The 20,993-nt window shown below is 41.2% G+C and overlaps 2 protein-coding genes across 4 annotated transcripts in view; one reads left to right on the top strand and one right to left on the bottom strand.

The window, feature by feature from the left end:
• LOC112227843 (ankyrin repeat and death domain-containing protein 1A) overlaps positions 1 to 8,708 on the top strand; it is a 32,852-nt gene extending 24,144 nt beyond the window's left edge. For all 3 annotated transcript variants that reach the window (XM_042318858.1, XM_042318857.1, XM_042318859.1), the window contains 11 exons: positions 1,404 to 1,511; positions 2,168 to 2,266; positions 2,463 to 2,561; positions 2,882 to 2,980; positions 3,420 to 3,518; positions 4,729 to 4,827; positions 5,166 to 5,264; positions 5,635 to 5,730; positions 5,968 to 6,172; positions 6,589 to 6,720; positions 8,047 to 8,708. In XM_042318858.1, the coding sequence (XP_042174792.1) occupies positions 1,404 to 1,511; positions 2,168 to 2,266; positions 2,463 to 2,561; positions 2,882 to 2,980; positions 3,420 to 3,518; positions 4,729 to 4,827; positions 5,166 to 5,264; positions 5,635 to 5,730; positions 5,968 to 6,172; positions 6,589 to 6,720; positions 8,047 to 8,108 (1,197 nt within the window). In that variant the 3' untranslated portion in view covers positions 8,109 to 8,708. The remainder of the gene's footprint in view (positions 1 to 1,403; positions 1,512 to 2,167; positions 2,267 to 2,462; positions 2,562 to 2,881; positions 2,981 to 3,419; positions 3,519 to 4,728; positions 4,828 to 5,165; positions 5,265 to 5,634; positions 5,731 to 5,967; positions 6,173 to 6,588; positions 6,721 to 8,046) is intronic.
• Positions 8,709 to 11,896: 3,188 nt separating this feature from the next.
• On the bottom strand, positions 11,897 to 18,739 carry spg21 (SPG21 abhydrolase domain containing, maspardin). Its single transcript, XM_042318856.1, is given in 10 exon segments — positions 11,897 to 12,664; positions 14,667 to 14,807; positions 15,024 to 15,131; positions 15,367 to 15,475; positions 15,999 to 16,144; positions 16,626 to 16,706; positions 17,667 to 17,743; positions 17,746 to 17,827; positions 18,139 to 18,203; positions 18,595 to 18,739. Coding segments are annotated over 9 exon segments (924 nt in total). The 5' UTR covers positions 18,202 to 18,203; positions 18,595 to 18,739; the 3' UTR covers positions 11,897 to 12,547.
• Positions 18,740 to 20,993: the final 2,254 nt, after the last annotated feature.

Here is a 20,993-nt window from a genome sequence, read left to right as displayed (position 1 = left end):
TACATGAGTTGACCAAATTCAATGGAACGGATCCTACCCCCAATGATGTAAAAACGCAGATAGAACTACATCATGAGAGTATCTTCATGTTATAGTGTTTTAATTCTGTCTATTTTACAATTGTGTCTAATTTTAACTAGTCATAGCTTGTATAATTCAGGCAAACAATATGCTGTTTGTATTCACACCTATGCACACAAAAGAAAAGCCAACTTAACATATTGCTTAATCAGGGGAACTCTGAGTTGGGTGGACTTCAAAAGGACAAGAAGTTGAGCTGATGTGTTCAAGTTTGTTCACTCAACAAATACTGCTCGAAGTTAGCTGAATTTGAACAAGCTTGTTGAATAAAATTACAAATTCATGTTTGCTCAAAACCAATCATCTTCATATTTCCCTGCAGGTTTGTTCTCAGAATTGTTGATTCATCTTATGCAACATTTTTCTGAACTAACCCAATCTGTTAGTAGTTGGACTTATTGCACCAGTTACTGAGATGGCGGTTCCAGTTTAGATGATTTAGGTCTCATTAATCAAACTTCTCTACCCCAGCAGTCAATTTTGGATATCCTTACTCTGGCTGGATTCCTCAAAAAATGACATCACTTTGCAAGCCAGCATACTGTGTTTTGCAGGGTTGTGTCAGACCAGTGTGTTATGGTGTAATTAGACCCGCAAAGAATGATGCATTGTCATAAAGAGTTTAATTTAAAAAATAACATTCAAACATTTTAGAATTTTAGCATCCAGGCAATGGCGGAGCAATTTCTGCATACTAAGCCTTTTAAAGCTTGCAAATATAGTGCTCTGTAAGATAATTGACTGACTTACTTGACTTAAGCATTTGGCTCCTATGAGGAGCATAGGCCATTGACAAATGTACTCCATCTCACTCGGTTGGGGGGGAAGTGTCACGCCCTGACCTTAGAGATGTTTTATTTCTCTATTTGGTTAGGTCAGGGTGTGATTTGGGTGGGCATTCTATGTTTTCTATTTCTTTGTTTTTGGCCAAGTGTGGTTCCCAATCAGAGGCAGCTGTCTATCATTGTCTCTGATTGGGAATCATACTTAGGCAGCCTTTTTCCCACCTAATGTTGTGGGTAATTATTTATTTTCTGTCTGTGCCACAGTTGCGTCACGTTCGGTTTCTGTTTACCTGTTTTTTTGGTGAAGGTTTCACTTTATTAAATATGTGGAATTACATGCACGTTGCGCCTTGGCTCATCTATGACAGGGAGTTTGAAGACAGTGAACGTGACAGCAAGTTTTCCAGATCACACCACTTGAGGTGGCTTTCAGTCATTTCTGTCTTACAATTAATTTTTGTATTATAATAAGACTTACAATTAATTTTTGTATTATAATAAGACTTATAATATGTTATGTATCCGTCTCTCTGTCAGAATGGGCTGGGCCTGCTGCACTGTGCCGCCCAGCGGGGTCATAGCAGAGTACTGGAGTTCATCATGGAGGACCTAGTAGAGGATGTACTGCTGGACAGGATGGACAATGTGACTGCCCCACACCACATTACCGGTTCTTCACTAGCACGCTTTCTGCACTTTCCTAGTTCTTTCAAAGACTTTTCATAGCAAATTCCTTGAACTTGTATTTTCCTGGGAGTGCTTTCCTTTCCCAGTACTGTCTTAGGGCTTTCCTTTCCTTATACTCTCCCTGTGTGTGCTTTAGTCTCAACCCTGCCTGGTTACAGGATTTACAAGGGAAATTGATGAATGAAAAAATCTTGTTTCCTTTAAGAATTTGATGCAGTATCACCACCCTCTGTGCACAACAGATACCTTGAGGGTTTACTATGCTACCTATTATTTATCCTGTGCCATGTTAGATGTGTTTACTAGGATGTCAAACCTGCTTGTCGCATGTTGGCTGGACATCAGTGACATCAAGCCCCACCCCCAACAGCCAACTGTCGCTTACAGAGTGACAGACTAGTCCCTTGCTCTGTTGGCTTGTGTGTTTGTGCAGGAGGTTATTAGTTCGAGCCCTGCTTGGGGCAGAACAGAAGACACTGTTATTCCATACTGTCAATACTTTCATACTGTAATTTGGTCATATTGTCATTAGTGTCATTTGGTCATACTGTGATGTTGTCATTACTGTTACTGTCTTCTTCTAGTTAATCCCTCACTCCCTGTTTTACTGTCAGTCTGGGAAGACGGCGTTTCACCTGGCTGCAGAACATGGACAACTAGAGGTGGTTGAGTTCCTCATCGGTATGGGCTGCACTCACGGCCTCAAGGATAAGGTAGGTTCAGACGTTGACACATACACACCTATAGGTTAATACATGATTAGGCTAGTGTTACAGTAGCGAGAGAGTAAACATGAACTTTAAACACCTTTGGAAAACGCGTTTACATTACTTTTCGTGTGTGTTTGTAACTAAGATGTTATCATATAAATAGCATGATGTCTTTGATGTGTTTTTATATATTGTATAGGATGAAAACATGGCCATCCATCTAGCAGCCAAGCATGGACATAACGAGGTCCTGCAGAAGTTAGTTGAGACAGGAGTGGACATTGACGAGAGAAACATAGTGAGTAAAGAACATATTGTCACTCACAGGTGTGGTGTAGGGTTAAAAGCAGCCCAGAAACTATATTTTATATTCAATGCCTTTTAGCTGTCGTGGTTCCTGCTTCACTTTATATGGATAATGATGAGAAAAAAAAGTTTACTATGAATTTGTTTTGCTTCTAAACCTTTATTTTGCCAGGAAATAACATTCTATTTTACTATAATAACAATTAGGGTTACTGCTACTTGTTCTATTTTATATGGTTGATTATTCCCTATTCTGTTGATAGAATGTAAAGCTGATGGAGGCCTGTTGTGACGTGATATTTGGTTCTCCAGGACGGACTGACACCTCTGCACCTGTCCTCTGATGGAGGTCACTATGAATGTGTCAAACTACTGCTGGAGGCCTGCTGTAATGTCAACGCGCTGACAAACGTAAGGGTCAACTTTCAATTAACTATAACTCATATAGGCTTTATAGAGCATTCATCTATATATTTATATAGCTGTAAACGTATGGGCAGAGGACCACCTAGAAGTGGGTGCTTCCTATGCACTGACTGGGACCTTCTCTTCCAAGACAATGATGTTAAAACTCTTGCAAAGACAGGCATGGATGATAATACATGATTTCTAAAGCATCTAAATATGTCTTAGAAAGGGGTTATAAAGACTTAAGTCAATTGTAATTAGTTTAAAGTAGTACCTGATTATCACACTGACATTTAAGACTGAATCTGAGATGGATGGATAGATAATTGGATAGATATAGTTGGATAGATAGATGTATAAAGTGCCAACTAATGTGTGAGACTGAGAGGTACATTAGTGAGTCTGAACTGTGACCTGTCCCACTATGTTGTTGTCTGTGCAGAAGAATATGAATGCCCTCCACTACGTGGCCCAGCACGGCTTTGAGAGGGAGACCAGTCTGCTACTGGAGGCGGGCATCAACACAGACACGGTGGATGGCGTGAGTATGCAAGCCAACCTTTAACCATACTGTACATACTACACTAGTTTGTGCATCGGTTAGCTCCCCTGTAGGAATAGTTGGTAGCACTTATTGCAACTTGGTTAGCTCCTCTTTCAAATTACAATAGTGAACAGCCAGGTCTTTTAGTTAAGCCCAACAGCTCAGAATACACCAGTAGGGTTCAGCATCTGCACCATGTCTTCTCCACTTTCTCTTTTTCTTAACTTTTTCCTACTCAGAGAATTGGTGCCACATTTGTTTGTATAATTCAGTGCATGTCCTATATTGATGTTTTCAGTAAAAGTGATTTATTGATTTTATGTTTTAAGGAGTAGGACAGTCCCACTCCTCTCATATGTTTGTTGTATTGGATAGAGAGAGTCAATAAACAGGTGTTCTGACATGCTAGTTTTAAACCCATGCTGCAGCAGTAGGGTCCTGGAGGCAGCAGCTTAGACCACTGGATCCGCCCAAGACACAAAAGGTGTTTTTTTTTTCAGTGCAGAATAGGTTCTCTCCATAGATCTTTGTTTTAGTTTGTGTTTGAAACAAGACCACAAGCTACAGTACAACAGGCCTTTTCCTCCCACGTACCACTAATCAAAAGAGAACCATCGCACTCCCCCAGAAGCTTGGCTGGTGTGTAAAACCCGCCAATTCAGACAGAGGTGTAATGGGTTCTTACTGAATACCCGTCTGTGTAAATTATCCCTGATGCAGTGACCATTATAAAACACATTGAATAATGAAGTAAGCTTTATGCAACATCTTTTTGAGTGCGAACTCATTACACCTCCTTGTTCCTCCCACGTACCACACCTCTGGAACTCCCTCAATGACAATCTCAAAGCTGCTCTGACTGTTGGTGCATTTAAAGCAGGCCTTAAGACTCATCTCTGTCGGCTGGACTAGCCTCGTTCCTAAAGCAGGCCTTAAGACTCATCTCTATCGGCTGGACTAGCCTCGTTCCTAGACTCCTATTGTTTTCATGATATTGTTATATATTTTTAAATGTCTTGTTCAATATATTATAATTAAAAATATATATATTTTACTGTATTTCCTAGTTTATATTTCATTTTATGCACTTTGAGATTATTCTTGCATAATGAAAAGTGCTTTACAAGTATAACTTATTATTATTTACGTGGCATCTGTACGTGGTAACCATCAATGTGTATCTAATTTTACCTTGTGTTTTGAACAGCAACACACATCCCCTCTTCACATCGCCGTGCTCCACAATCACACCGAGGTGGTACGGCTGCTAATAGACGCTGAATGTGATCTGGACATATCTGACAATGTGAGTAATGTTTCCACTCTCTATGGGCGTTACGTTAACACCTTACTGTATGGAAACATTCTATGCAATGCAGTCAATGATTTGTTAGGCCAATGGTGCATCGTGTACCTTAAAGTGTCTGTATCGAGTCATTGTGTTGCGTGATCTGTGTTTGACGTTGTTTACATTATCATTGAGGTAAAGACCATAGAACAGAAGGCTTCTGTACAGTATACTGCCATAACACTAATGACCTAATTCATAACACTAATGACCTAATTCTTCTCTCTTTTTCCCCCTCTTTTTCTGTCTCACTCTCTCGTTCTTTCTCCCTTCCCTCTCTACCTCCTTCCTTACAGAGGCTCCAGACAGCCCTGCACATTGCAGCAGAGCATGGAAGACAGGACATCGCTGAGATGATCCTCATAGCTGGGGTTAACCTCAAACTACTGGATAAGGTATTTGATTTAATCTTATTTTAAAGGGTAATTTTTTATCTTGTTTTTTATTTACCTTTAGAAGTGAAGTGATCCATTAAACGCCTGTATGTGGGAGTTGTAATGGATTGTTAATAAGGGCTCAAGCATTATTTAATTCCAGTCTGAAGACTATGCCAGGATCCTGTTAATCAGAGCACACCGGAGAAACATTTTGCAACAGAAAACAACAAGTATTGCTTATTAGATTAGGTAGTACCTCTCATTTCACTGTTTCCCCCCGAATTAGTGCTAATGAACTGGACCCATGAATTGGTGCTAATGAACAGGACCCAGGTGAATTGGTGCTCATATTGAATCCAGTGTTGTGGCTGTGTGTTGGTACTCTCAGCAGGGGAAGACTTCTCTGGAGGTGGCAGCCAGAGGAAACCATGTCATCTTAGTGGACATGATCATCAAAGCAGACCGGTTTTACAAGTGGGAAAAGGTAGGTTCATATTTAAACGCAAATGTAAAAACTCTTTCCATCATTGAACTGCAAGGTAGCGCCTGCAGCTCTACTTTGTTCATGTTGAGATCGACTACTTTAGGTCTTCGCAGCTGTACCAGATCATCACGATTCCGGAATGAATGTTTTAGAATTTCAGAATCAAATATCAGCCTGCTTCGCAGCTCAACTGCAATGCAGTCAATCTCAAACACACACCCTTTCTTTGTGTACCAGGACAACGTGATCAGCGATGATGATGATTCGTGGCTGGGAAAGCAGCTGAGCTTTAAGCAGGACCACCAGGTGGAGACCCAGCACCTGCGCTCTGTCACGTGGAGGCTGGCCACCAAAGACCTGTCCCGCGGGGAGTGGAAGAGCCTCGCACAACACTGGGGCTTCACGGATGCCCACATACGCTCCATAGAGCAGCAGTGGACAGGTGAAGTGTTGGCTTGGTCTAGAAATAACCCCCAGAGCCTAGCTCGTTGTAATTTTCAGATCTTAAGCAATCACATAGGTCTAAGTGAAAATTCAACTTTTCCATCTAGCTTTCTATCTGATTTTAAGGGCGCTTCCGCCATATTGCTTACATTCATATGATTCCTTCAGATCTGTAAACACCAAAGAGCCTAAGGAATAAGGAGTTAGCAGCTTGGGCGGACAGGTAGCCTTTAGGTGAGAGAGGCTGACCAGTAGCCACAGGGTTGCTGGTTCAACCTAGAGGGTTAATTGACAGATCCCAGGTACCATATCCTGCCGTTGTGCCCTTGAGCAAGGCACTTAAGCCCAGAACTGTCCTTATTGTAGCCCACCTATTTTATATGATAAGTCTCTTATGACATTCACATATGTTAGGTACAAAGAGCTTCAAGGAGCATGGGCACCGTATGTTGCTGATCTGGCTGCATGGAGTAGTCATCGCAGGGGAGAACCCAATCAAAGGCCTGTATGAGGGACTGACGGGGATCTCCAGGACCGACCTAGCTGGTGAGTCAATGGCACGGGGACGGAGTCAACACCCATCAGGTATTTGAACCTGAGCACCAGGGCACAATGGGCGAATAGCATTTTATTTAATCAAAAACAACAATGGATGTTCTTATCGGACTGTACTGTCCAATCATTGTCAGTCATTTCATGCCTACTGAACACTGCCCAGCTTCCCTCTAGACCACACTGCTGTCTAGCCTGGGGGAGGTAGTTGTCCAAAAGCTTTATGAGCATATTATGTAGTGGTGTAAAGTAACTAAGTAAAAATACTTAGAGTAGTTTAAGTAGTACTTCAATCTTTTGGTATTTGTGGGGGCCCATTGTTGATATAGTCCAAAAATGTTTTGCATGTCAGAAATTAAGTTTTCATGATATATAAGTAGAGAAATACAGCCGGTAAGATGCATTTTGCATCATAAGATGCTGTGTTTTGCATCAGAGGATGCTGTGTTTTGCATCAGAGGATGCTGTGTTTTGCATCAGAGGATGCTGTGTTTTGCATCATAAGATGCTGTGTTTTGCATCATAAGATGCTGTGTTTTGCATCAGAGGATGCTGTGTTTTGCATCAGAGGATGCTGTGTTTTGCATCAGAGGATGCTGTGTTTTGCATCAGAGGATGCTGTGTTTTGCATCAGAGGATGCTGTGTTTTGCATCAGAGGATGCTGTGTTTTGCATCAGAGGATGCTGTGTTTTGCATCAGAGGATGCTGTGTTTTGCATCATAAGATGCTGTGTTTTGCATCAGAGGATGCAAAATGCATCACACCGGCTGTATTTCTGTACTTTGAAAGGATGTCTGAACTTTACTTTATTATTTATATTGTTGACAACTTTTACTTTTATTCTAAAACAGTCCTAAAGCAAATATGTACTTTTTACTCCCATACATTTTCCCTGTCACCCAAAAGCACTGGTCACATTTCGAGTGCTCAGGTAGGACAGCAATATAGTCCGATTCAATTACCAATATAACGGGTTTTCATCCTTACTGCCACTTCTGGCGAACTCACTAAACATGAATTCTGCATTTATAAATTGTCTGAGTTTTGGAGTGTGCCCCCGGCTCTCTGTGTAAATTTAAAAAACAAGAATTGTATCGTCTGGTTTGCTTAATATAAGGAATTTGATGTATAGTATTTACTTGTACTTTTCTCAAGAATGACAATTTAGTACTTTTTTCCACCACTGATATTGTGGTTATTAATGACATAAGTACATTAAATGCTGGTTTGACCATCTTTTATCATCTCTACCAGTAATGGTCCGTAGCCCGTAGGTCAACTTGAATGAACAAAGAAGTTTCCTTTTTCTTTTTCAACAGAAAGCATCAGACAGAAGGCAAATGCAGACACAAGCTCTCCCAAGAAATGCACCGCCATGTGAACAAGTCCATCCTGAAACACACTGATATACTGCAGGAATAAATGCCCATCCCAGGGTTCAAAACTAAAAATAGTGTCTGAATAAAGTTAACACACTGAACAAAATATAAATGCAACATGTAAAGTGTTGGTCCCAAGTTTAATGACCTGAAATAAATGATCTCAGAAATGGTCCATACGCACAAAAAGCTTATTTCTCTCAAATGTTGTGCAGAAATTAGTTTACATCCCTGTTAGTGAGCATTTCTCCTTTGCCAAGATAATCCATCTGCCTGACAGGTGTGGCATATCAAGAAGCTGATTAAACAGCATGATCATTACACAGGTGTACCTTGTGCTGGGAACGATAGAAGGCAACTCCAAAATGTACAGATTTGTCACACAACACAATGCAACAGATGTCTCATGTTTTGAGGGAGCATGAAATTGGAATGCTGACTGCATGAATGTCCATCAGAGCTGCTGCCAGAGAATTTAACGTCCATAAGTCTCAAGTCATTTGAGAGAATTTGGCAGTACGTCCACCCGGCCTCACAACCACAGACCACATGTATGGCGTTATGTGAGCGAGCGGTTTGCTGATGTCAACGTTGTGGACAGAAAGCCCCATGGTGGCGGTGGGGTTATGGTATGGGCAGGCATAAGCTACAGACAACGAACACAACTGCATTTTATCGATGCCAATTTGAATGCACAGAGATACCGTGACAAGATGCTGAGGCCCATTGTCATGCCATTCATCCGCCGCCATCACCTCATGTTTCATCATGATAAAGGGACGGCCCCATGTCGCAAGGATCTGTACACAATTCCTGGAGGCTGAACATTTCCCAGTTCTTTCATGTCCTGCGTACTCACCAGACATGTCACCCATTGAGCATGTTTGGGATGCTCTGGACCTACGTGTATGACAGTGTGTTCCAGTTCCTGCCAATATCCAGCAACTTCGCACAGCCATTGAAGAGGAGTGGGACAACATTCCACAGCCTTATCAACTCTGTGAAGGAGATGTGTCACGCTGCATGAGGCAAATGGTGGTGAAACCAGAGACTGACTGGTTTTCTGATCCAAGGTATCTGTGACCAACAGATGCATATCTGTATTCCCAGTCATGTGAAATCCATAGATTAGGACCTAATTCATTCATTTCAATTGACAGCTGTCCTTATATAAACTATAACCCAGTAAAATCTTTGAAATTGTTGCATGTTGTGTTTTATTTTTGGTCTGTATATATTTAATGCTTATGGAGGCACCCATGTTAATATATCTAATATGTTATGGTGCCCAGCAACCTGTAATTCGACCCCTGGATCAGTCAAGGATCCATGTTTGTCTGTATGTCTGTCATACAGAGAACTATAGCAGTCAGTGTTTTTCTCTAAGTTCAACTGAATTAAATGTTGAGTTTTTTTGTGTGTGGGGTGGTGCACTGTAAATGTGAAAAATATTTGCTCTACTGGTGCAGGTGCAATGAAAATAAATGTTCTACTGAGCCATTATATTTCCATATTCTAGGCACCATGCATTTAAGACCACTTGTTGTTTAGCCTAAAAGGAAAAGAGGGCATAATAAATTAACAATCACTATCTTTTTCATGCCTGAAAATAAAACAAATATTCTACCATTTAATTTTTTCATACCTGAGAAGTAAAAAATGTTTTCTCTCTACATCTGCCATATTAATAGAATGCTTTTTCAATGTTTTACTAGCGAGACCACTTGTTTTATACTGCTTTCAGCTGTGTGGTGAAGTATTCCACATTGCTCTCTTCTGTACCGGACTGCAATGTCAACTCAGTCTACTAAATTACAACTGTTCATGACTATGCAGCTCAATAACTAAAATAGGTGGTGGTTCTACCACATGGTAGATTTTTACCATAAAATGCCATACATATTGTGTAAAGATCTGTTTTTAACAAATGCTTAACTGTTTTCTATTTTCTTGTATTGATGGACAATGCACTGGGATGGACTGTTATTTAGTTTATCACTGTTTGGCTTGTACATTTAGATCAATTAAACAATTGATTAACAACTGAGGTATTAATTTGTTAATTGACTTTCTATACAGAAACATTTTAGTGAAACTTTCTTAAAATATTTTTAAAGTGTATTTTGAAGATTTATTGACGTATTAAAACAGATTAAATAGATGACAGGGATATAGTGGAGACTGAGTGGTGGAACAGGGGATCAAACTGCTGCCTTCACTGTCATGTGATCCAGGGGGCAGCAGAACTCCCACTAGACCAGGGTTCCCCAACTGGGGACCAAATTCTGTGCTTTTCTTTGGCATCCCAAGTTTTCTGAATATCAAGAAATCAGCTTCAATTGATTTTAATTTGGTAAATCTGTTCCCAATTATTTCCACGAATAATAGAGACATGTGATAAGCAAGGTTTGAAAGTACGTTATATTTCAATATTTCTGTTTGGGCTTCTTGCAGTTCATTTGCAGTTTACAAATTATTTGTAATTACACCACCGTTCAACAGTTGGGGGTCACTTAGATGTCCTTGTTTTTGAAAGAAAATCACAATTTTTTTGTCCATTTAAAATAGCATCAAATTGATCAGAAATACAGTGTAGACATTGTTAATGAGGCGACTCCGGAATGCTGAACTTCTAGGCAGAGTTGCAAAGAAAAAGCCATATCTCAGACGGGCCAATAACAAATTAAACAAATAATAAGATGGGCAAAAGAACAGACACTGGACAGAAGAACTCTGCCTAGAAGGCCAGCATCCCGGAGTCACCTCTTCACTGTTGACGTTGAGACTGGACAGAAGAACTCTGCCTAGAAGGCCAGCATCCCGGAGTCGCCTCTTCACTGTTGACGTTGAGACTGGACAGAAGAACTCTGCCTAGAAGGCCAGCATCTGCCTTCACTGAGAGGCCAGCATCCCGGAGTCGCTGGACAGAAGAACTCTGCCTCACTGTTGACGTTGAGACTGGACAGAAGAACTCTGCCTAGAAGGCCAGCATCCCGGAGTCACCTCTTCACTGTTGACGTTGAGACTGGACAGAAGAACTCTGCCTAGAAGGCCAGCATCCCGGAGTCGCCTCTTCACTGTTGACGTTGAGACTGGACAGAAGAACTCTGCCTAGAAGGCCAGCATCCCGGAGTCGCCTCTTCACTGTTGACGTTGAGACTGGACAGAAGAACTCTGCCTAGAAGGCCAGCATCCCGGACTGTTGACGTTGAGACTGGACAGAAGAACTCTGCCTAGAAGGCCAGCATCCCGGAGTCGCCTCTTCACTGTTGACGTTGAGACTAGTGTTTTGAGGGTACTATTTAATGAAGCTGCCAGTTGAGGCGTCTGTTTCTCAAACTAGACACTAATGTACTTGTCCTCTTGCTCAGTTGTGCACCGGGGCCCCCCACTCTTCTTTCTATTCTGGTTAGAGACTTTGCTTTCCTGACTGACTGCGTGTATTGGTTCCTGACTTCCCTGAACAGTTGCATATCGTGGGGACTATTCGATGATATTGCAGTCCGCAATAAAAAAAGGTGACCCCAAACCTTTAAACGGTGTATGTTCCAACCCCATGACCATCCACTCGAGAAAAATAAAAATCATCCCATGGCTGAATGTAGTTAATGATCCCTGCAATAGACCAACCCCCAGCATTATGGAAAATGTTCTATCAACATGACATCTTGCATTTATTGTGCTTTACATCATTCCAGCACAAATAGATTTAGGCATTCATAACAGCATATAACAACCTATGGAAATGCATAGAAAGTTGATTGAAATGACAAAACCCCACATGGCAGGGCATGTTTTCAAGAAGGCTTTATTCAATTAGAAATTAAATTTAACATTATACATAATTTATTCCGACTAACATCCTCAGCAGTATATCTAATCAGTGCAGGTTTTCTAGCTTACCAAGTATCGCCACGGTTGGCAGAGTTAACCATAAACATAGAAGGAAAAACATGGAATTCAAAAGTGCAACATCAATTAAATGCATGAGATTTATATCACATAAGGCAAAAGGTTCATAACATGGCATCGTATGGCGTTTCTTCTCTCAAAGCAACGTAGCCAATTACGCTCTATTTACAGTAACAGTGATAATTAAAATATATATTTTTAACTGTAAAGTAAAAATAGTATCAGTTCAACTTGTGGATTGATTGTATTCAATATCGTAGAAAAAACAGGAAGAAGATCAGGTGAAGAGATGACCTTTTTACCAAGTGGATCCGTGTGACCAGTCGTGGTGACTGGGTGATGATGGTTGATCATAGAAATACAGAAATAGAATTGAGTCATTCTAATTTCTATGGTTGACATTTTCTTGGCTGTTTTGCTGGTCAGGGAAATGTAGTTCCCATAGTTCTGCCCCACAGAATCAGCCAATCCGGTTCTGGCCTGTCGGTCAGAGCTGGGAGAGAGGAGAAGGTGCTAGGTAACAGTCTCATCATTGGTCGTTGGCGCTATTCACCAGGTGGCTCTTCTGCACCTCCAGCTCCTCGGCGCTCACCATGTCCGAGTTGATGGCGGCGTACCGCGTCCCGTGGAACTGCCGCAGGTGAATCTGAGGAGAGGGGTCGAGACAGAGGGAACATGTTCAGAAATAGTCTATATGAAGTTACATGCAGGAAGCCTCACATGACCATCCTTACAGAATGTAAGCTTGAGATCAGGATGTTGGTACAAGGCTAAGTTGCAGGTACAATAAGTAAAGTCAGGACAGAAAGAGTGGTAACCCCACACTGTTGAATGTTCTAACAATTCTCAGACTCGTACACCTAGTAGTGTAGCCTCGTAGTTAGTTAATACCAATGTACATACCAAGTACTAGCTGGAAATAAAAGATTTTTGGCTGCATCTCCAAACATCAGAGAGACAATCTTGAAAAGCACCACTTAAAACATAGTCAAACACTTGACACTAGGGATTAACAAGGGATGTTAGTGATCAAAACCTATTTTGTAGCACAGATGCAGCTGGTTGGGTTAGCCTGCAGAGGAAGCTGTCGTATCAAGTGTTTGACTATGTTTAGTGGTGCTATTCAAGATTGTGGTGTATCTGGTGGTTGTAGATACAGACAAAAATCTTTATTTTACAGCCTGATTTCCAGCTAGTACTTGGTATGTACATTGGTATTAACTAACTACAGTAGTAACTATGTACCAATAATGGATACTTGACTTACATCAAAGTCAGCACAATTGGTAACTATCTGGTACCAAATGGTACATAGTGATGCACCATAGTAGTATAGTAGTAGTAGTAACACAATGAAACGGCAATAAGAAATGTGCAGGAGCCTGCACTGCTGGATTCATCACAAACTCACATGTTTAATACATTAACGAGGCTACACTACTACATGTACGAGTCTGAGAATTGTTACAACATTCAACAGTGTGGGGTTACCACTCTTTCTGTCCTGACTTTAATGACCTGCCAAGTTAAATACAATTTTAAAAATAAACACCGGTAGCCGGGATCAACACCTCACATTTCCCGAGAAAATAAAATGACAAGACCTGAGAAATTACAACAATGTCACACTAAAGCAATTCCCCAAAATACACAACATGCGCAGCAGCAAATATTGGCAAAAAATAAAATAGCACATTATCCAAACAGGTTTTCACATGGAAACCTTGAGCATAATTGACACCGACGGACTGCACATGAGACCCGAATGCAGTTTAGAGTTCTCATCAGAACTAAAATTGGATCCCGGTCTGACCAAAGCCCGGTGAGCTGAAGTCCCGAGCCCAGGCCTGACATCACAGAAATTAAGTGCCAAAAAAATGAATAAAAAGATTTCTAGAAAACTGTATATTGAAATAAAGTGGTGTTGAGACGGAGGCAGACGACAGCAGAGTGAGGAAGGAGGAAACAGCCATTGGACCTAGAAAAGGCGCAGATAGAGGAAAACTCACCTTAGTTATGATGCACTGAATGATGACAATATTGGAATAAAGTAGGCTAATGCAATTGAAGGCATGTATCAAATTCTTGCTTATACTGAAACTCCCAAAGTCATATCCAGCCGTTATACTAATTTAAAGCAATAGTCGTGTGTGGTCACCTAGATTATAATTTCAGCAACATTTTGATTGGGACAGCGACATCTCGCTGCTTTGAGACAAGCGTGGGGGACTCCTCGAGATAAATCAATCAATGTCAGATGTTAGTATTCACTGAATCTCCATTTGGATATTTGGTAACAATTAGGCTGGGAAATGTTAGCCACGTTGAGGTGAGAGCGGTATGAGAGTAGAACAGTTGACACTATCATCATCAGCTGAGTCTGAAATATACAAGATAAACATACTAAAGTGGTGCGATAATACCACAGCTTCCTCTCCAGGCTAACCCAACCAGCCACATCTGTGCTACAAAATACATTTTGATGACAGACAACACTTCACTTTATGAACTTCTGTTCCTAATACAATGTAAGGGGAAAGTCACATCATATCCCCACATGAAATGTATTGTGTAATATTTATCATATCAGTTTGGTGGTTTAAATGGTACAGTTAGTGTGTCTTTTCTACCAACTCTGATGTGCTCACCTGTATGTATAGGTTGACCTCAGCACTCCTACACAGGTAGGGGAAGTTTCCACCCGTTTTGAGGTGAGCCCGTCTGGCATTTGGATACAGCTTATACATTTCCTCTTTCGCCTCGTGTGACAGGGCACTCTGGTCGAACACCTTTAAACCAAATTAAACGCGCACACAAACAAGTAGCACACACACAGTTACACACAGTCGCATACATATGCATAAGCACAGAACACATCCAGGTTACAGCTCCAATGACCCACCCACAAGCCACAAAACAGCCAATCCCTACTGATATGTGAAGTGAGATGTACAGTAAACAAGAATGGAAATAAAATGCTGCAAATGAACAGCAGTTCCTCCTACATCCATAATGGTGACGGCCAGGTCCTTTATCTTGTGAGGCTCCACGTAGGAGTTCTGACAGTTGAGTGTTAGTCTAGAGGCTAGCTCACCCTGGTTCAGGCTCTCCAGCTAGGGAGGGGGAGAGAGAAAGAGAAAGGGGGTGAGAGAAAGAGAGATGAGAGAGAGAGAGAGAGAGAGAGAGAGGGGGGGAGAAAGAGAGAGAGGTGGTAACTGTCATACCTCATCAAAACCCAAAATATGCATCTCTGCTGTGAATTTGAGTGGTTACATTTCTCTAGACAATCCCTCAGCTGTTTACCAAAACAATTTCAGATTACCCCTTTAATGGAGGTCTGGAACTTACTCTGTCGACCATAAAGTCGATTGCGTCGGCCATCTTGGGGTCGACAGGTCCTTTAGCAAAGTTCCCCAGGACAATCTTCTTCAACATGAAGGCGGGCATCAACCAAAAACTGGAAGGCAAGAAATAACATGGCGTCCCTGTATGAATGACTCAGAACAGGGATCTACAGGTAGAGAATAGAGAAACTTATGTGGCTCAAAGCTAAATGGTAAGGCTAAACCAAAAAAGACAAGACTGAAGAACATGTAACTTTAATGAACTACGGAGGCCTACACGGTACACAGATGACATTTGTAATGACAGACCATAAACAAAGGCTATGTTTTGCGTTTTGACAAACACCTGGGTCACGTTCAGCAGGGTAAAAGGTTGCCTTTCTGACATGTAGAGAAAGGAATCATGTCAGCTCTATTCATGGCATTTCTATCTGCACCGCTCCACAACGTTTGTCCACTGAACACGACCCTGTTCTTCCTCCACAGCACGGTAAGGGTAAAACAGGGTCTTATTCATTAGGCACCAAATCGAACAAAACAGACAAACAGGGCAGGACTACTTGAACTTGTCCAATAAGAAATGCTTGTTTTAATTTTGCTACAGTGTTCCTTAAGGAATACAACACAGGACTATACCTGTTGGCTGTCAATGTCTGGTTGAAGATGGTGGTGTCACTGAAGGAGTTGCACAGGATCAGAGAGTGGACTCTGGGAGACTTGTGTGTGTGCTCGGCAAACTTCTGGGCCAGGAAGCCGCCCAGAGAAGCACCAAATAGATGGACCTATAACAATAGAAATAGTCTGACACTTTACTTAAAGCCTTAATGCATTATGATGCACTTAGAATACATGCTTATGACACGCCTTATAATGGAAGTCCCTTATGCCTCATAATGATCATGACTATATTGAACATTTGCTATATAAATTATAATAAGACAATTATAACGGCTCATACATGTAATAATAATGTAATAATGTATTATGTAATAATACCATTAATATAGTAATAATATGGTCCTGTATGGCTCAGTTGGTAGAGCATGGTGCTTGCCCCGCCAGGGTTGTGGGTTTGAATCTCAGGGACACCCGTACGTAAAAGTATAGACGCATGACTATGTCACTTTGGAGAAAAGCGTCTGCTAAATGGCATATATTATTATATTAAAAACGCATTATAGCTGTCGGTTTTTATAATTCCAGGTCATACCATTGTAAAACCATAAAAGACTAGCGTTACAAGTTTTCCATGGTAATACAAACCTTGTCCAAATGCAAGTGATCGAGAAGCTTCCGAAATCCATCACAGAACTCCAAGAGATCCCAATAAACAGGATACTGCAGCTAAGAGAGACAGAGAGAAAAGTCATTTTCAGAAACCTTAACTTGTAGAATATATCCAGTCTAGGAACCCCTGGGGTTAGTTTAAAACACATTTAATCCAGATCAAAACGGTCCTGTGTTGAGTAAACTTATTCTGCTTCAGATGTGTTTTATCCTTGTTTGCATACAGTTCTAAAACAAAACAAAGCCAAATATCTAACAGCTAAAAGCACTAGTTGAACCTAGCAGCTACAGAGAACTGGAATCAACTCTATGCCACTCAGTGTGATGTTAACGTCATGACATTCAATGGTGCCTGGCTCAAATAAAAATCACTTGGAATATAGCCTAGTGAAAGACTTGTATTGTATCCTGGCTGGTCGAGAGGTAAAGACTCCAGCACGAGTCTTTAGTATCGGCATGGGATCAAATCCAGCCTACTGCCCTTTCACACAACCTCGCTCTAACATTCCCCACTGTCATTCTCTCTCACTATTTGGTCAATAAAAATCTGAAAACACCTTTATGAACCTATAGCGCAATTAAAAGTATACCAGCTTCATAAAGATGCTTATAAAAGCATTAGACTTAATTACACTCCTCAGTTTTGCCTGTCTTACTGTTATATTAGTTATATTAACTGTGTTGGTCAAATATCAAAATACCAGCATTCATCCATTACTGATCCTTTCTAAATTCTCACCATACAGTCCCAATACAGTTTTTTCCAAAGTTCTTCATATAAAAGGCTTTTTATTTTAAATTCTAAACATGGAGGATGGCCTAACAGCCAAAATGTTTGATTTGCACTGGTTGCCTCTACACTGAATAAATAAGCATCACATAACCTATAGAGTGGACCCAGTCTAGTGTATCTAATATTCCAAAAGGAGTGCCTTGGTCATTTGACTGTGGATGATGAATATCTGAATGAATTGAAGATATTACAAGCCATAAAGGTGTTCTTTCACAGTGACTCACTGAGATGACTCTGTAGCCCCAGCCTGTCAGGGCTAAGACCTGCTGGAAGAACACCTCTGCTGTCCCACTCACAGGGGAAGGAATATGATGGGACACCTGATGCTCTTTGGGCCTGCGTCATATAAGGACCACACCTTGCTGTCATCGTCGTCCACTATAATCTAGAGAGATGATACAGAGGTAAAACATGAATGTACAACCCATAAATGCAAAACATTCCATGTAATATTATAGCAAATTCTATAACAAAGAACTGTGTTTCTAGATGGGATCACGTCAATGAAAGGGATATTTACGAAGACTGGTGTTGGACTCGTCAATGTCAACAAACTGAAGATATATAGTATAACTGTTCAATTAAATATTATTGTATTGAGTTCATACGGGCTATGTGAATGGCCAGCAACTGAAACAACTGTAGTGATAAAGCTAGCTAGGCTATTGTGGAGTGCGATATGGTGTTTTTGCTTACTTTTTTCAGTGGCACTGTGCTTCTGAACCAGTTGTAATCAGGAGATATTCTTATCTCCTCCATTTCTGTGGAAACAAGAAGACGAAGGCTAGTATGCAGCTAATAGGCTGGTATTAAGTATCCTCCTGTTAAAGGAAGGAAGGAAGTAAGATGATTCTGAAACTGATTAGCCATCCTTCAGCGTGTGCTTGTTTATCTCTTTAGTAACTAAAGAGGGGGGTTGATGAGAACCGTCAGCTAACACCAGTTTGCATTTATTTTATTTGGCTAGTTTGTCGCATGTCTGTCTAGTTCACGTTAGCCATCCTAGCTAACGTTAGTCACCACTCGTGACGAATACTTAAGCTGTAACGTTAGCTAACGACTGTACGATTTTCTCTCTCACAGAGTTATTACCTGCAAACCGATGATCAATGACAAAAACAAAAATGTCAAAATACATAGGGTCAATATTACCGTGTTTGCTTTGGATATCATTCACCGTTAAGGTCCACTCTTATCCACAGATTAGCAACATTTTATTTCTCGTTCTGAACAAGTCATATGACATTACTTGCACGCACTTCCGTGATGCTCAGGGGCGTGTTTCAACATTCTTAAATGACTTCCTTCCTCTCCTCGTCTCCTTTACTTCATGATTATTGATCTCCTAAAACCACAGACTTCTATTAAAAACCTAAAGCCTAAAACCTTTGTCTATACATTAGAGAAAAGATGGTCATGAGACCAATGTATACATTTTGTTAACCAAGATTTTACAATAGGACATGGTGTGTTCCCTTTTAGGCTCATACATCTACAGCGAATAGTCAAGGGGCCAGACCAAAAATGTGTCCACTTTGAGGTGTCAAAGGTTTGATGGCATTCAATTGTTCTATGTTTTTCACATCTTTATATATTTTGTTGTATGGAGTCTATGCAATAGAATGTTCGCAGGCTGATAAAGGAATGTTGAGACAAGTTGGAATGTTCACATGTTCATTGAAAATGACTATCAAACAAACAACATTCTATTGGATCTCTTAAAAACCATGGGATTAGGTACATTTTTGCCTTCAGATCTAATGATTTACTTAGACTGACTCATCATTGAAACAACAATGTAACAAACTACATATTTGTTGTAGGGAAATTGGTTATAATGGGAAATTCTACAAGTCCAAGAGATCCAAAGCTGGTAGCGTATTTGTTTATAGTTTTATATAGCCACCTGTAATAGTCTGTTGTACACTGAGTGTACAAAACATTAGAGCACCTTCCTAATATTGAGTTTGCACCCCCTTTTGCCCTCAGAACAGCCTCAATTTGTCGGGGCATGGACTCTACGAGGTGACAAAAGCATTCCACAGGGATGCAGGCCCATGTTCACTCCAATGCTTCCCACAGTTGTGTCAAGTTGGCTGGATGTCCTTTGGTTGGTGGAACATTCTTGATACACACGGGAAACTGGTGAGCATGAAAAACCCAGGAGCTGTGCAGTTCTTTACACATTCAAACTGGTGCGCCTTGCACCTGCTACCAGACCCTGTTCAAAGGCACTTACATGTTTTGTCTTGCCCATTCACCCTCTGAATGGCACGCATATACAATCCATGTCTCAATTGTCTCAAGGCTTAAAAATCCTTCTCTAAGTCCCCTTCATCTACACTGATTGAAGTGGATTTAGGTGAAATTAATAAGGGATCACAACTTTCACCTGGATTTACCTAGTCAGTGTATGTCATGAAAAGAGCAGGTGTTCATAATATTTTGTACACTCAGTGTATAGAGGTGGAATTGTCGGACAAGGCTTTGATAAAGCCTGACAGTATGCTCTCGATGGTGCTCCTGTAGAACACTGTGACGGCCCTCGGGGACAGGCCACATTTCTTCAGCCTCCTGAGGTTGAAGAGTCACTGTCGTTCCTTCTTCACCATACTGTCCGTGTGGTTTGACCATTTTAGCTCCTTGGAGATGTGTACCGGAGGAACTGTCTCAATGGTGGCCCCGTTGATGAGGATGGGGGCATGCCCAGCCTGGTTCCTCCTGAAGTCCACGATCAATTCCTTTGTTTTTCTGACATTGAGGGAGAGGTTGTTTACCTGGCACCACACAGTCAGAGGGCCTACCTCCTCCCTGTAGGCCATCTCGTCGTTGTTGGTAATCAGGCCTACTACTGTTGTGTCGTCAGCAAACTTGATGATGGAGTTGGAACTGTGTGAGGTCACGCAGTCGTGGGTATACAGGGTGTACTCCATGCTTATTGGATTTATTTTATTTAACCTTTATTTAACCAGGTAGGCCCGTTGAGAACAAGTTCTCATTTACAACTGTGACCTGGCCAAGATAAAGCAAAGCAGGGCGGAGAAGGGAGGAGGTTAGAAACAGCCTCTCCCTCAACATCAGCAAAACCAAGGAGACAATCGTGGACTACAGGAATCCTAAATAAGTTCTATAGCTGCACAATCGAGAACATCTTGACTGGCTGCATCACCGCCTGGAACGGCAACTGCACCACTGCCTGGAACGGCAACTGCACGGCCCTCAACCGGAAGGCCCCACAGAGAGTGGTGCGGCCGGCCCACTGCATAACTGGGGGAGAGCTCCCTGCCCTCCAGGACAAATAAAATAAAATGTTATTTGTCACATACACATGGTCAGCAGATGTTAATGCGAGTGTAGCGAAATGCTTGTGCTTCTAGTTCCGACCATGCAGTAATATCTAACAAGTCATCTGACCTAACAATTTCACAACAACGACCTTATACACACAAGTGTAAAGGAATGAATAAGAATATGTACATAAAAATACATGAATGAGTGATGGCCGAACGGCATAGGCAAGATGCAGTAGATGGTATAGAGTACAGTATATA

This window comes from Oncorhynchus tshawytscha, unplaced genomic scaffold (assembly GCF_018296145.1).
Source record: "Oncorhynchus tshawytscha isolate Ot180627B unplaced genomic scaffold, Otsh_v2.0 Un_contig_8142_pilon_pilon, whole genome shotgun sequence".
NCBI lineage: Eukaryota > Metazoa > Chordata > Actinopteri > Salmoniformes > Salmonidae > Oncorhynchus > Oncorhynchus tshawytscha.
The sequence above is the reverse complement of the archived record's forward strand: the minus strand, read 5'-3'. Positions and strand labels throughout refer to the sequence as shown.